This window comes from Gymnoscopelus braueri (assembly GCF_963280865.1).
Source record: "Gymnoscopelus braueri genome assembly, chromosome: 5".
NCBI lineage: Eukaryota > Metazoa > Chordata > Actinopteri > Myctophiformes > Myctophidae > Gymnoscopelus > Gymnoscopelus braueri.
Window position 1 is genome coordinate 39,919,314 of NC_137606.1, and position 12,500 is coordinate 39,931,813.

At 41.8% G+C, this 12,500-nt stretch overlaps 1 protein-coding gene across 1 annotated transcript in view; it reads right to left on the bottom strand.

The window, feature by feature from the left end:
- The window catches only part of LOC308085747 (endothelin-converting enzyme-like 1), a 57,035-nt gene that overhangs the window by 20,555 nt on the left and 23,980 nt on the right, over positions 1 to 12,500 (bottom strand). Inside the window, exons 8-9 of the mRNA XM_080429056.1 lie at positions 4,177 to 4,399; positions 128 to 226 (exon numbers count right to left, since the gene is read on the bottom strand). Coding sequence (XP_080285182.1) covers positions 128 to 226; positions 4,177 to 4,399 — 322 coding nt within the window. The remainder of the gene's footprint in view (positions 1 to 127; positions 227 to 4,176; positions 4,400 to 12,500) is intronic.

Genomic DNA, 12,500 nt, shown 5'->3' on the forward strand with positions numbered 1-12,500 from the left:
TTAACAGTTTTCGTGAGCAGTTTTGAGTTGAACCTCCTCCAGGGTTGCTAAGCAATGTTAACAAAATGATATACAGTACATCTCTGGTCACCTCTATGACATGAGTTGGCTCATGCCTACATCGTACCTTGGCTCTGGCGGCCTGCTTAGTCGTCTCGTCCATCCAGTCCAGCTCCCGGAGCCGGATGTCCAGGGAGTGCTTTATGCCCTCCACCAGCTCCTGTACCTGCAGGCAAGAGAGCACAGGGTTAAAGGACCATGCCACCGTCAACACATGTTCATACAGCTTCAGCCTTATGGGACCCAACGTGACAACTGATGTGCCATCACTGAGCCGACAACTTTACATGAGATTGGCACTGGGTGTAAAAAATAGGGTTACAAAATTGCGGGATAAAAATTTAAGTAAAAAAAAAATAAAAAAATTACATGAGAAACCATGTCTAATTTGATTGTGGTCAAAAATAAGTTATAATCTTCAAGTCACCAAAAGTCAGAACTGAAATCAGCGAGTAAATATGAATCACCTCATATAGATCACATCAGAAGATCCATAAAGTCGGTCTTTGCATACGATGTAGCAGTAACATCATTATTGTCATTTGAAATTTAAATAAGAAAAGATTAACCAAAAATCTAGATAAAACAAGCACAGTTTTAAAAGGAAAGCACTTTAGGGCCGTTTCTCACTGGATCCGTTTTCATTGAAAACGTTTCCCAATTCGAATGCTGGCCTCAGTGGCCTGCATTCACATTGGGCATAGATCCTATCGCACCACAGAACACATGCATATACACCCCCGATCCTACAGGTGGCGGCATGCACATAGTGTTTCCCCTGTGGACACAGACGTCATCAACTATGCGACAATCTTTGTGCTGGTCTCGCACAAATCTGCGTTTAAATATGTTGAAAGCAAGGGGGCGGAGTTGCGGTGAGAACTGAATAACACTACTCATCATGAAAACATCATGCATGTGCAATATAAAATATTAATATTATCCAGTGATATGAAAACATTAGCTAATGTTTTTATATCACTGGATAATATTAATATTTTATTTCAAGGTGCCTTGACAAAATTAAAACACCATTACATTATTATGAATAGTATTAACCACATGAACCCCAGCATGGGGGGAACATAAGCCAAAAATAGCCAATCTACAAGCTCACAACGCGCGACCCGTTGTGAGCTTGTAGATCTGCTATTTTTGACAGAGAGATTTGGTGTTGACAGATAAAAGCGTCCAAGAAAAGTAGGTCCGTTTTTACTGAGAATAGAGGGTTTAAGTAGGCTACATAATAATAAAACAATAACTTTATTTATATAGCACTTTTCAAAACATGAGTTACCTTATTTTATGCTACAATTGGAGAAAAGGTCAAATAAAAGATACACGTTTTTTTTTAAGCATAAGGGAATAGCCTACCATAGTTAACAAGTAAGTTAATTCTGACAAGCAATAAAGAAAACACATTTAAACAAACTAAAATGAGACCAAAATAACTTTGGTCTCGTTGCCCACATCAACAAACAAACAAATACAGACATACATGTGAATTACATCAATAATTATGAATGACAGATTCATATGGTAGAAGAGTGCAATTTATGACAATAAAGCACAGAGATGTTTCGTTTTTGTAGCCCACGTTTGTGTGTGAAACTGTAGAATTAATAAAAAGAAACTTCTCATTTATTTTGGATAGTAATTATTCTGCTATTCTTCATTATGCTCATTATAATATTATATTATATATTATCTTCATATAACTGGTCCTCATAATGCTCATTATAATGTATTTTGGATAGTAATTTAATGTATTATTCTGCTATTCTTTATTATGCTCACATAAGCTATTTAGAAGGGATAAACTAAACTGTGCATTCAGGAGAAATTGCATCATGAGTGAAACGGCTATAGTCCTTGGGAAACTATAAACCTACGTAGGCCTACATCTAAATGAGTTACCATATTTACTTACAAATTTCAAATTACAAAGCCTTATAAGCTATATATTTCTGGGATGCATAGTAGCTGAAACTCCACAAGATACCCACAAGATATACTATATGCGCTGCTCGCGCACCTGAAATGCGCGATGGAGACCCGCCAATGTTTCATGACTGATAGACATGAAAGAAGGCCCTTCACAGCTAATCGAGAATTTTAAATTTTAAGAATCGGTTCAGAATTGAATGAGTAAAATTGTTAGAAAGGCTCCCATATAAGTTGATTATATTAAGAGTAATATGCACCAGCCCTTTAAGTGCGCAATGCATTCTGGGGCGTTTTCATTCATTCAGTAGCACCGGCTAGAAGAGCTGTGTTTTTGTTGGCTGTTTTTGTCGAGTTTATATACCGTCACCTATTCCAAATAGCGGGCCACTTCCGTCTAATGGTACGCTTGCTTTCACATTGCAGCTACCGTACCCGAAAACGCATGATTCGGATCCGAGACTGCCTCCCGAGGTGGTTTCGGGAACGGAACGGTTATCCGTTTCGCGGGTCGATTCGCTACATTCACACTAGCCAAGCGGTCTGGAATGCGCACCCGGGACCTGAGTGTGAAACGGCCCTTAGTTCTTCAGGTCCATGTTATAAGAGGTTCAGTAAGTGAGACGTTAGAGTGGGATTAACTGAGCCTCCAGCACAAACACCTTGAGCCCCAGAGGTCTGGCCACAGATTAGTGAGCACAAATACCCTTTGATCGATTTAATTACACCTCTTGTTCTAAAACAATAGGGAGAGCACCAGACTGATGAAGGAGTACGATAGAATTGTTGGGGATGTGTTGAACTAAACAAAAAAGTTAAAATTGGCACCACATCAGAGCTTACAAGTGATGAAGTATCAAGTTTCACAGTTTTTTATTTTTCTTCGTTTTTATAATTGTATGATTACAATTAAATGTTGATGGAGTAAATCTACCATTCTTCATTTGTTGGGTAAATAATTGACAATCAATTCACAGAATACATATTTTTTTAATCAAAGTTTTGATAAATTAGAGCAGTGGTTCCAGAGGGGTTACCAAAATGAACCTTTACAGGTCTGTAAATGTATGGGGGTCCTTGAAATTGAAATGTTTGAGAACCACTGAGAACCACTTTCTTAAAGAAACTTTTGTCCTCGATGATTGTGCATACCTGTGCACATAATTCATTAGCATAAATGTTCAGCCCTCACTCTAATAATGAATGAAAACATTGAAACATTACTGAGGAATAATTTGGCTTTCACCAGTTTACTGACAGGATACTTTTTAAAAGTAAACTTCAGCTACTAAAGGGGAGTAAAACAGAGAGAGGGAAGAGGAGAGATGCGTCTTGTTTCTCAATTCAATCCTTGTGTTCTTCAAAATCACGTTATAGTGTAAACTATTGAAGTTTACACTCAAATGGCTTAGTATTTTAATTGGAACTTTGTGAACTCCTGAACTCAAGCTTTCAATTAAAGTACAGAATGAGTAATTAGTGCTCAATAATACCTATAGAACTATTTCACACGTACATTTTCCATCCCAGGAAATCTGCAGAAAGCTGTTTTTTCTTTTAATTGGAGAGAGAGAGAGAGAGAGAGAGAGAGAGAGAGAGAGAGAGAGAGAGAGAGAGAGAGAGAGAGAGAGAGAGAGAGAGAGAGAGAGAGAGAGGCAGCTCAGTGAGGAACAGAGACAGTGAGGTGGAACGAGGACAGTGAGGGGAGCAGAGAGAAGATAGAGAAAAAGATAAAAGGGTGAATGAGATATGATGAAGGGCTCAAAGAAAACGCATAGAGGTCACAGGGGTTGAAAACCATATGCCAGAGACTGGACAAAGATATTACAAAACATATTAGATAAAGGGATAGGAGCAGAAGATGGCAGGATTAAGAGAGAGAGAGAGAGAGAGAGAGAGAGAGAGAGAGAGAGAGAGAGAGAGAGAGAGACGGAGAGAGATGGAAGGGAAGAGGTAGGGGTTTGAAACGAAGCGACCTGGGTCAAGAGCAAAATAGTGGGGAAGAGATTGACACGGATGGAATTCTCAAATCCATCAGAAATCACCAAACCGCCATATCAGAAATGAAGACATATCACGAGAGAAAGACAGATACAAAATTTAAAAAAAAAATACATCTATCTGTCCCTCCCTCTATCAGTCCATCCATCCCTCTATCTATCCATGTGGTACCTTGGCCTTGCTCTGAGAGGAGAAGTGCTGCTGGACAAACAGAGCTCCCAGAGCCATGCCAAAGTGCTTGTTGGCCTGTGTGAGACACAGTCTGCTCAGCTCCAGCTGCCTCTCTGTGCCGTCGATCTCTCTGGAGAACTCGTGGATGGTGCTACGGAAGGCTGTGGACAGGTGTTCGCTCAGCGCCACCACGATACGCCACAGCATGTAGTTGTGGAGGACCCTGGGAGACAGGGGTGGAGAGAGAGAGAGAGAGAGAGAGAGAGAGAGAGAGAGAGAGAGAGAGAGAGAGAGAGAGAGAGAGAGGAGAGGAGAGAGAGAGAGCAAATGAGAGGATAGGCTAAGGTTAATTCAATTCATTAATTAACCCATTTAGACCGGGAAGGAATCTGTGTCATTTCAGGTTTTAAACACTTTATCCATTATTTTATACTTTGGCTATTAAAAATGAGCAGATCTACAAGCTCATAGATCTGCTATTTTTGAAAATAAAAATGTTTTACTCAAATCTTTGCTTCTGGGGGTCCCCGACTCCCTGGAACAAAATATTTTGAGATGGGGGTCAAATACATATAAGTTTGGGTGGTCCTTGACATGAAAAGGTTTTGAGAACATAGAGACATAAGTTTTTCAGAAAACTGTTAGGATTTAGAAGACATTTGTACTAGTATCGGCCTGAGGTCTTAATGGGTTAATTCAATATTAATTGGTAAATGGTCTGCATTAATATGAAACATTTATAGCGATTTACAGTGTGCACTACAGTCACCCATTCACACACATGGTGGACACGAACGTGCACGCCACTAACCTGCTCATCAGGAGCAGTTATGGGTTCAGTGTCTTGCTCAAGGACACATTGTCATGATGCCAGTGTAGAAGCCATTTCACTGTTTTTGTTTATTCCGATTATTATTTGGGCACCAAGGGCACGCCTCTCCAGGCCTAATTGGTTGACAGAAAGGGCATATGTAGGCCTGGGTGATTGGAAAAGGGCATGCACCTGGGTGGACAGACAGATTTTACCAGTGCCAGAGCCACAGTGCCAGAGAACAATGCCATGCCATGGAAGAATCTGTTTGTATGCACATTTTTGGGCTAAGTAAACATGCAAACTTAAACCTCAAGTTGTTGTGTGGACAATGTGTTCTTTATGCACAACCTAAAGTCTGGGTGCATCAGTGGGTTTTGTTGGTTCGTTTGGAGGAATTGAGTCGAGTCGACAAACAACATTGCAGCCAGGACAAACTGGGCATCAACCTCCTGAGCCACTGTAGGTTCTCTCTCAACCTCTACTAGACATTACTAACACAATCATGCAGTTACAGCCCTCGCAGCTTTATTGTCAAATCACAGGTTTACAGAAGTAAAGATCCAACCCTCATCCAACCCTCATCCCTCTGGTTGGATGTTTTATATTAGCTTTCTGGTCGCACAGCACAAAGCTTTGAATTATAACTTTCACTTGAATGCCAGTGGCTTTTCTATTGTTATATTTCTCAGACAGCAGCATTGTGTTTATATGTTAAGACGCCTCTATCTTGCCCAAAGCTCTGTCTTCTACTCTGCCCCGAGTTCCCTGAATGACTGAAAACTGGAGGAAAGGTAAGGAGAAACAATAAGTGTTGACGTCCGTGACAGGGAGAGAACAGGGAACAAGTCAGGAGAGTGTAGAGGATAAAAGAAAGACTCCCGTCTCTGTCTGTTCTCATCAGTCAGAGGGTTGAGGAAAACACAGCCGGCGAGAAAAAGAATAAATGATGATTCATTCAAGTGTTCAACACCCCTTTTCATTCTCTCCAGTAAAAATGCTGTGCGGCAGCTCTGTGCCCCCGCCGAGCACGCAGCCTATCTGCCTGCGGGACAAGAGCAACCCTTCCCCCGTTGTGAGGCCCCTTGCAGACGTCAAGGCATGTTGTTTTTCCACGTGTTTTATCTTTTTAGGTTTTTTTTGCCTTGCCTTTTTTGCCTTGCCAAAAGTGCCTTGGCAGCACCACCCCAGCATCTCGCCAGCAAAGCACTTGTGAAGTGAACTTAATTGAGCAAAGAGCAAAAGGTAGGGGGGGGAGGGATGGAGGGCGAGTGACAGTGAATGTCCTTGTTCGAAGTGTGACCCGTCTGCCACTCAGCAGGGTTAATCTACAGGTGTGGATGCTTCACTTGGATTGTGTGTGTGTGTGTGTGTGTGTGTGTGTGTGTGTGTGTGTGTGTGTGTCACTGTGTGTGTGTGTGTGTGTGTGTGTGTGTGTGTGTGTGTGTGTGTGTGTGTGTGTGTGTGTGTGTGTGTGTGTGTGTGTGTGTGTGAGTGTGAGTGTGTCTGTGGTTTATTTACTGTATTTATTTATTATTTACTTATTCACCTGTTTCACTCATTCGTTACACATGACTTGTCAGCCTGTGCACAGCTGGAGAGGAGTGCCATTTATGATTTGAGGGTGTCTTAGAGCAGTGTTTCTCAAATGCATACTCCTAGGGGTACAGTGTGTGTGTGTGTGTGTGTGTGTGTGTGTGTGTGTGTGTGTGTGTGTGTGTGTGTGTGTGTGTGTGTGTGTGTGTGTGTGTGTGTGCGTGCGTGCGTGCGTGCGTGCGTGCGTGCGTGCGTGCGTGCGTGCGTGCGTGCGTGCGTGCGTGCGTGCGTGCGTGCGTGCGTGTGTGTGTGTGTGCGCAAGTCATGCATCCTTACTGTGACCTAAATACACTAATGCATGTGTGTGGAGCCACATGAAATAAGAGAGCCTGTTGGTGACATCACTGTAATGATTACACAGTGAGTCTGAAAGACAGCAGAGCTGAGTGAGGCCTCATTAGCACAATGGATTTTAATGGGTCTCTTTAGTAAGATAAAAGACACTGTCCCCATAGACAGTATTCACACTTCACAAGAGCTAGCTCGAAGTTCATTTCGCACAGATTCAAATGAACTAGTTCACGTTCATACTTCACAATTTTGAATTTTGAAGTTCACAGTCACCCAAAAATGAACTATTTATTTCACATTCATTTGATTCATTTTTCTTTTTAATGAGCTGCTCTGCGCAATTATTTTTCAATAGAACCTCCTCCTACCCATCCACTCCTAGCACCCAATCATTGCTACTGTGCTGCCTACTTTCCAAACATAATCAATCACTGTGTACTACTATAGAATCGCTGACAGAGAATACATTCAATAGCCAAGAAAGTTTTCACGTTATGCATGAAGTGAAAAAAAAGAGTAAAGTTATAATGATGCAATAGAACCAAATTATACAGAAGTTCAAAAACATAATCAACTGGTTAGGCGCAACCCCCGAGGCAACTTGTGTTATTGTTCATTGTGCTTTGTGTGTGTCAACACGTTAACACCAAACCAAAGCCAACAATCCTCCACAATAAAGGCTCAGTTTCTTATAGACTTAAATTCTCAGGAAGGAGGGAATATCACACTACCATAAGCGGACAACAAACTTTATTCGATATATATACTTTTAAAAGTAACTCGTTAGATTACTTTTTTTTTTTTTTTTTTGCTTTTTACCCACTTTTTCTCCCCAATGTAGTCGTTATGCCAATTGATTCCTCCCCACACACATTTCTGGGTTGTCACTGCAATTGTCAAGAATGTACCAGAGTCACCACCAGTGTTGTGGAGATGTGCTTGGCTTGGAGAAGCTTCTTCAAATTTGAAGTAGAGCTCTTTGAAGCTGATAGACATTTGTCACCCAGGCAAAATTTGCATGTCATTGTTGTTCTTACCCTTTTCATCTACAAATTCTAAATAACGTAAAGGCTGACGTCTCTGCCTTCTGCAATCTCACTCACTCGCTGACTGAGCTGCAAATGTGCACTGCCACAGCCATCTGGAAACCTCCCTGTACGCTTAAGAAGTAGGAAATGACCAGAAACTTATGATTTTCTTTTTCATTTGTGGCAACAGAAGGAACAAGGAATTTCTAAGTAAAAAACGGATTACTTATTTGAAAATGTAACTACCGTAAGTAACAGATTACTTGATTTGCAACAACAAAGCATTATTTTGTTACTTGTTAAATAGCAAAGTACTCTAATGCAAAAGCACTTGCGTAGCACATTACCCCCAACACTTTTAGAGATATGTTTCAGTCCTTATACTGTACCTTCATCAGGTAAAGCTAACATATAAAAACACATTACACACTCAGACATGTGCGCGCACACGCATGCACACGCACACGCACACACACACACACACACACACACACACACACACACACACACACACACACACACACACACCATTTATTCACTCGTCTCTCTTTCATTCTCTGTCCCATCCTCTGTCTATTTCTCTATCTGTTTCTCACACTCCACACTCACTCACAAACACCCCATACCCCAGAGAGGAGCTTGAGCGAGTGACAGATGAGACATTATGAAGAGAGAGAGCAGATGGAGAGAGAGAGAGACCGAGAAAGATGGAGTGAGAGAAAGAGAGAGGCTGGTTTTGTCATTATGCTTTACCCCTCATTGGAGGCCTGCTCATCTGACTAATGGGATTGGCTGCAGCCATCGCGGCTCACATCAGGCAGACCGCACACACACTCTTTCAATTATAGCATGGATGGAGAGACAGAGAGAGAGAAAAGAGAGAGGGAGATGAATGGTGGATGCAGAGATCATTTCTTTGTCAATACACTTGCTGTGTGTATGAAAAACACCATGAAGGTGTTGTCTGAAGCAATTAGTATAAAAACTGCTCTTTTCTGTGCTCGTTTCTCTCTCTCTCTCACTCTCACTCTCTCTCTTGCCTATGCTGTTACATTGTCTGAAGGAAGCCGAACAAAAATAAGTTTTACTTTGATGTACTCTGTGCACAAGATGTTACAACAAAGAACCATCTTGAACCTCAAACCTTTGCTGGTAATAAAAAAAGGCACAGCTGCACCACTACTTCTTAAAGGGGAATACCGGTCATTTTCAACATTGAACTATGTCATTAATACACCTTAAAGCTGTTGTGTGGAAATAAGAAAAAAGTCTCCCCCCTTCTGTGTTGCCTAGAACTGGTGATCAGTGACATACGGACGGTGTACTCTTTGGCTCCGCCCTCTAGGCTGCCTCATTCACTAGAATGGGTAATCTCACTTCCAGCTGAAACAGCTTGACTTGTAGTAGTTTATAATGGCATATGGTTATATATCACGTTTCACAAGACATAGTATGTGTAGATAATAGAAATAAATTGGCTGAAAATGTTGGGGTCGAGACTCTTGCCGGAGCCCTCATTCAATGCCACTTTGACTATGCTTGCACCTCTTGGTTCTCCAACTCCATCTCAATGTCACTAAAAAACGAAGCTTCTAGACCTCCCAAAACAAACTGATTCGATGACTTCTCGGCCAAAAGCCCATGACCCACCTAATTCCAACACATTTTGCTAGTCTGGGATGGCTCAGGGTAGAAGACAGGGTTGAGCAATTAAAAATGGGATTGGTTTTTAAGATCAGTCAAATGGGCATTACCCTTGATGCCCTCAATACCCTCATACCTGACTACCTACTTCTCCAAAGTGAGTGACACCCACAGCCATAGTACTAGAGGGAGCAACAACGACGTGGTACCACCCATCTATAGAACACACATGGGAAAATTCTCATTCTACTACTCTGTATTCAATCAATCAAACCGCAAGATTCCAGGTTTGATCCCTGGCTTCTCCTATAGCATTGTGTCAAAGTGTCGATCCTTATGCAAGACACTGAACAGCTAACAGCTCCTAATGAGCTGGTTGCGGTTGCCTCTGCCATTGGCGTGAATATGGGTGTGAATGTAAAGGACATTGTAAAGAACTGGATTTGGATAAAGGTGATAGAGCATTTAACATACTGCCATAATGAACCATTAAAAGAATACTGACATAATGCATTATGGAGAACATGCTGAAATGCTGCATCATAGAGCATACTGATGTACTGCACTACAGAGAGAATACTGACCAGGGCCAGTTCTAGCCTGTCAAAATAATTGGCAGGCAACTTGGGTGGTAGTAGATAGCCCAGAGGTTAGAGAGGCACACTAGTAGCCCAAAGACTGACAGTTCCAATCCCTGGCCAGATGACACAAAATAGCTGGCTAAATGACAGCTGGCTCACAGGGTTGGCAGAGTGCAGATCAGATGCCAGCTTCCGTGTGCCCTCAGGCACAAGTAGTACTCTATTCTATTTTATTCTATTATAATTCATAAAGTAGTGTTCTATTCTCATTTCTGAAGAACAACTTGAAGCATGGGACTTGGGAGGCAGTGAAGCATCTATCAATGATCTACGTATCAAATTGTCTGTCTCTGTCTGTCTGTCTGTCTGTCTGTCTGTCTGTCTACTATATCAGCCTTCTGACATATTCATCCATGTCTAAGGTGTTTGTTATTTTTCTCATGGACCAAGATCACCAAATTCCTCTTTCTTTCAGGTGTGACGACAGGGGTTAAGGACTTGTGACATGCTCCGAAAGACACTGTGCAGCAGACAGGTCTATTCAAACGGGGAACATGAATAAACACACAAGACAAGCCTTCCGCGTTTAAAGATGTAAAAAGCCTCTTGGGAGCCAGTCTACTGTATCCCCCTGTGTAAAGGTGTTCTCTTTATGGGCTATAGCAAGATATTCTAGAACATATTGAAAGCCCTCCTGTTTATGGCTTGAACTGTTTAAAAAACAGTCATATATTTCAGGGAACTCAAAAACAGCAAGGATCTGTCTCTGTCTCTGCAATGGTCTCTCTCTCCGTGAATTGTGCCGTGTCACGTAAAAACAACAACAGACAAGACAATTCAACTCTGGCAACGGGTGGGCATGTGCTTGAGATGAACATGACTGAGATTCACAGGATTGTGCCCGCTGGTCGCTCTGCCTGTTGACCGCTCCTCTGCCCGCTTGCTTCATTGGGAAATTAATTACTAGGTTTGTCAACTAGGCTTGGAGAGAGCGAGAGCGAGAGAGAGAGGAGAGATCTCCTTCTCAGTGGAGCTGAAAGACTCACTCATGCAATTATAATCATTATAATAATATAACTGATCATAACTGATCTATAATTATAAGGAGGCAAGATAGTTCCTGAGGTAATGGCAGCAAGCCTACCAGCTAGCGTTAGCTATTCATAATCGTCTCCTCATCAAAACTTTCAGAGGGTGAGTGAGACCGATTCCACCCCAGATGTCCTACATGGATTTTGATTGGATGTCAATGTAGCTATCGTTCATAAAATCGCTCTGAAAGTGATCCAAATGATATTGTGAATGACTATCGTTGTCGTTATAGTTGTGGTGTGTAGTTATCGTAGTGTGAGCGGCGCTTTAGAGAGCATATTGATGTACTGTACTGTAGCGAACATACTGACTGACATACTGTATTAAGGCATTAACACATTCGCATTGATGCGTTCTTTCATTTGTTTTGGAAAATTCCACAAGGGTTGACCTAACACAGCTTTGGAATTATCGATCGTCATTCAGAGAAGTAGAATGTGGATGTGACGTCGTTCCAAAAAAACAGGAAGCCATTCGCTTCCTGTTTGGAATTTTCAGAAAAACAGCTGTAACTCAGTTTATTTTTTTTGCATTGAAAACCACTAGTTTTCAGCGGGCCGAAGCCCCAAAATGGCGGATCGCGGTTGGAACGTTGTCGTTCCTATGGATACACAGATCCCTCCGCTAACCCACGGGGACTATTTTGTTTGTGTTTTTGGGACACAATGTCGGTTCCACGGCGTTTCAAATATCATCGGATTTAGGTAATTATACGCTGGCAAGGGGATAGAAAACTATGTTTAATATCTTTGCAATCAATGTGTTAAGACCTGAGGCCGATTCTACAAATGCCTTCTAAATCAGTGGTTCTCACACTTTCCAGATTTTTCAAAAAAAGTCAAAGCAAAGACGCGACTTGGCGCGACGTTGCATCGAGCGGCGCGAATGAGGCTAACGGGGCGACCCGAACGAAACGTTTTGTTGCCTTTGCATCTTTTCTCCAGTTGGAAAATCCCAAGTGAAGCAACGTTCGCCTCACGTTTACCAATCCTGACCAGCGTGATCAAAGAGAAGCAATTCAAGCAACAGTGGGAACGCACGTTTAGAGAGCATACTGATGTACTGCATTACAGTGTTTTATGCCAGCTGCTCCAACACTATACGGAACTTCATTCAATTCATGTAACCTTGTGGAGAGATACATAATGTCCTACAAATAAATGTCTACAAGTAGAATATGGACAATGATGCTGTGTCTACTATGCACAATACTTGAAGTGAATTCATGCTAACTAAACCCTACAACTTCATAACCTCTAGGAAATTACAGTATACTACCTG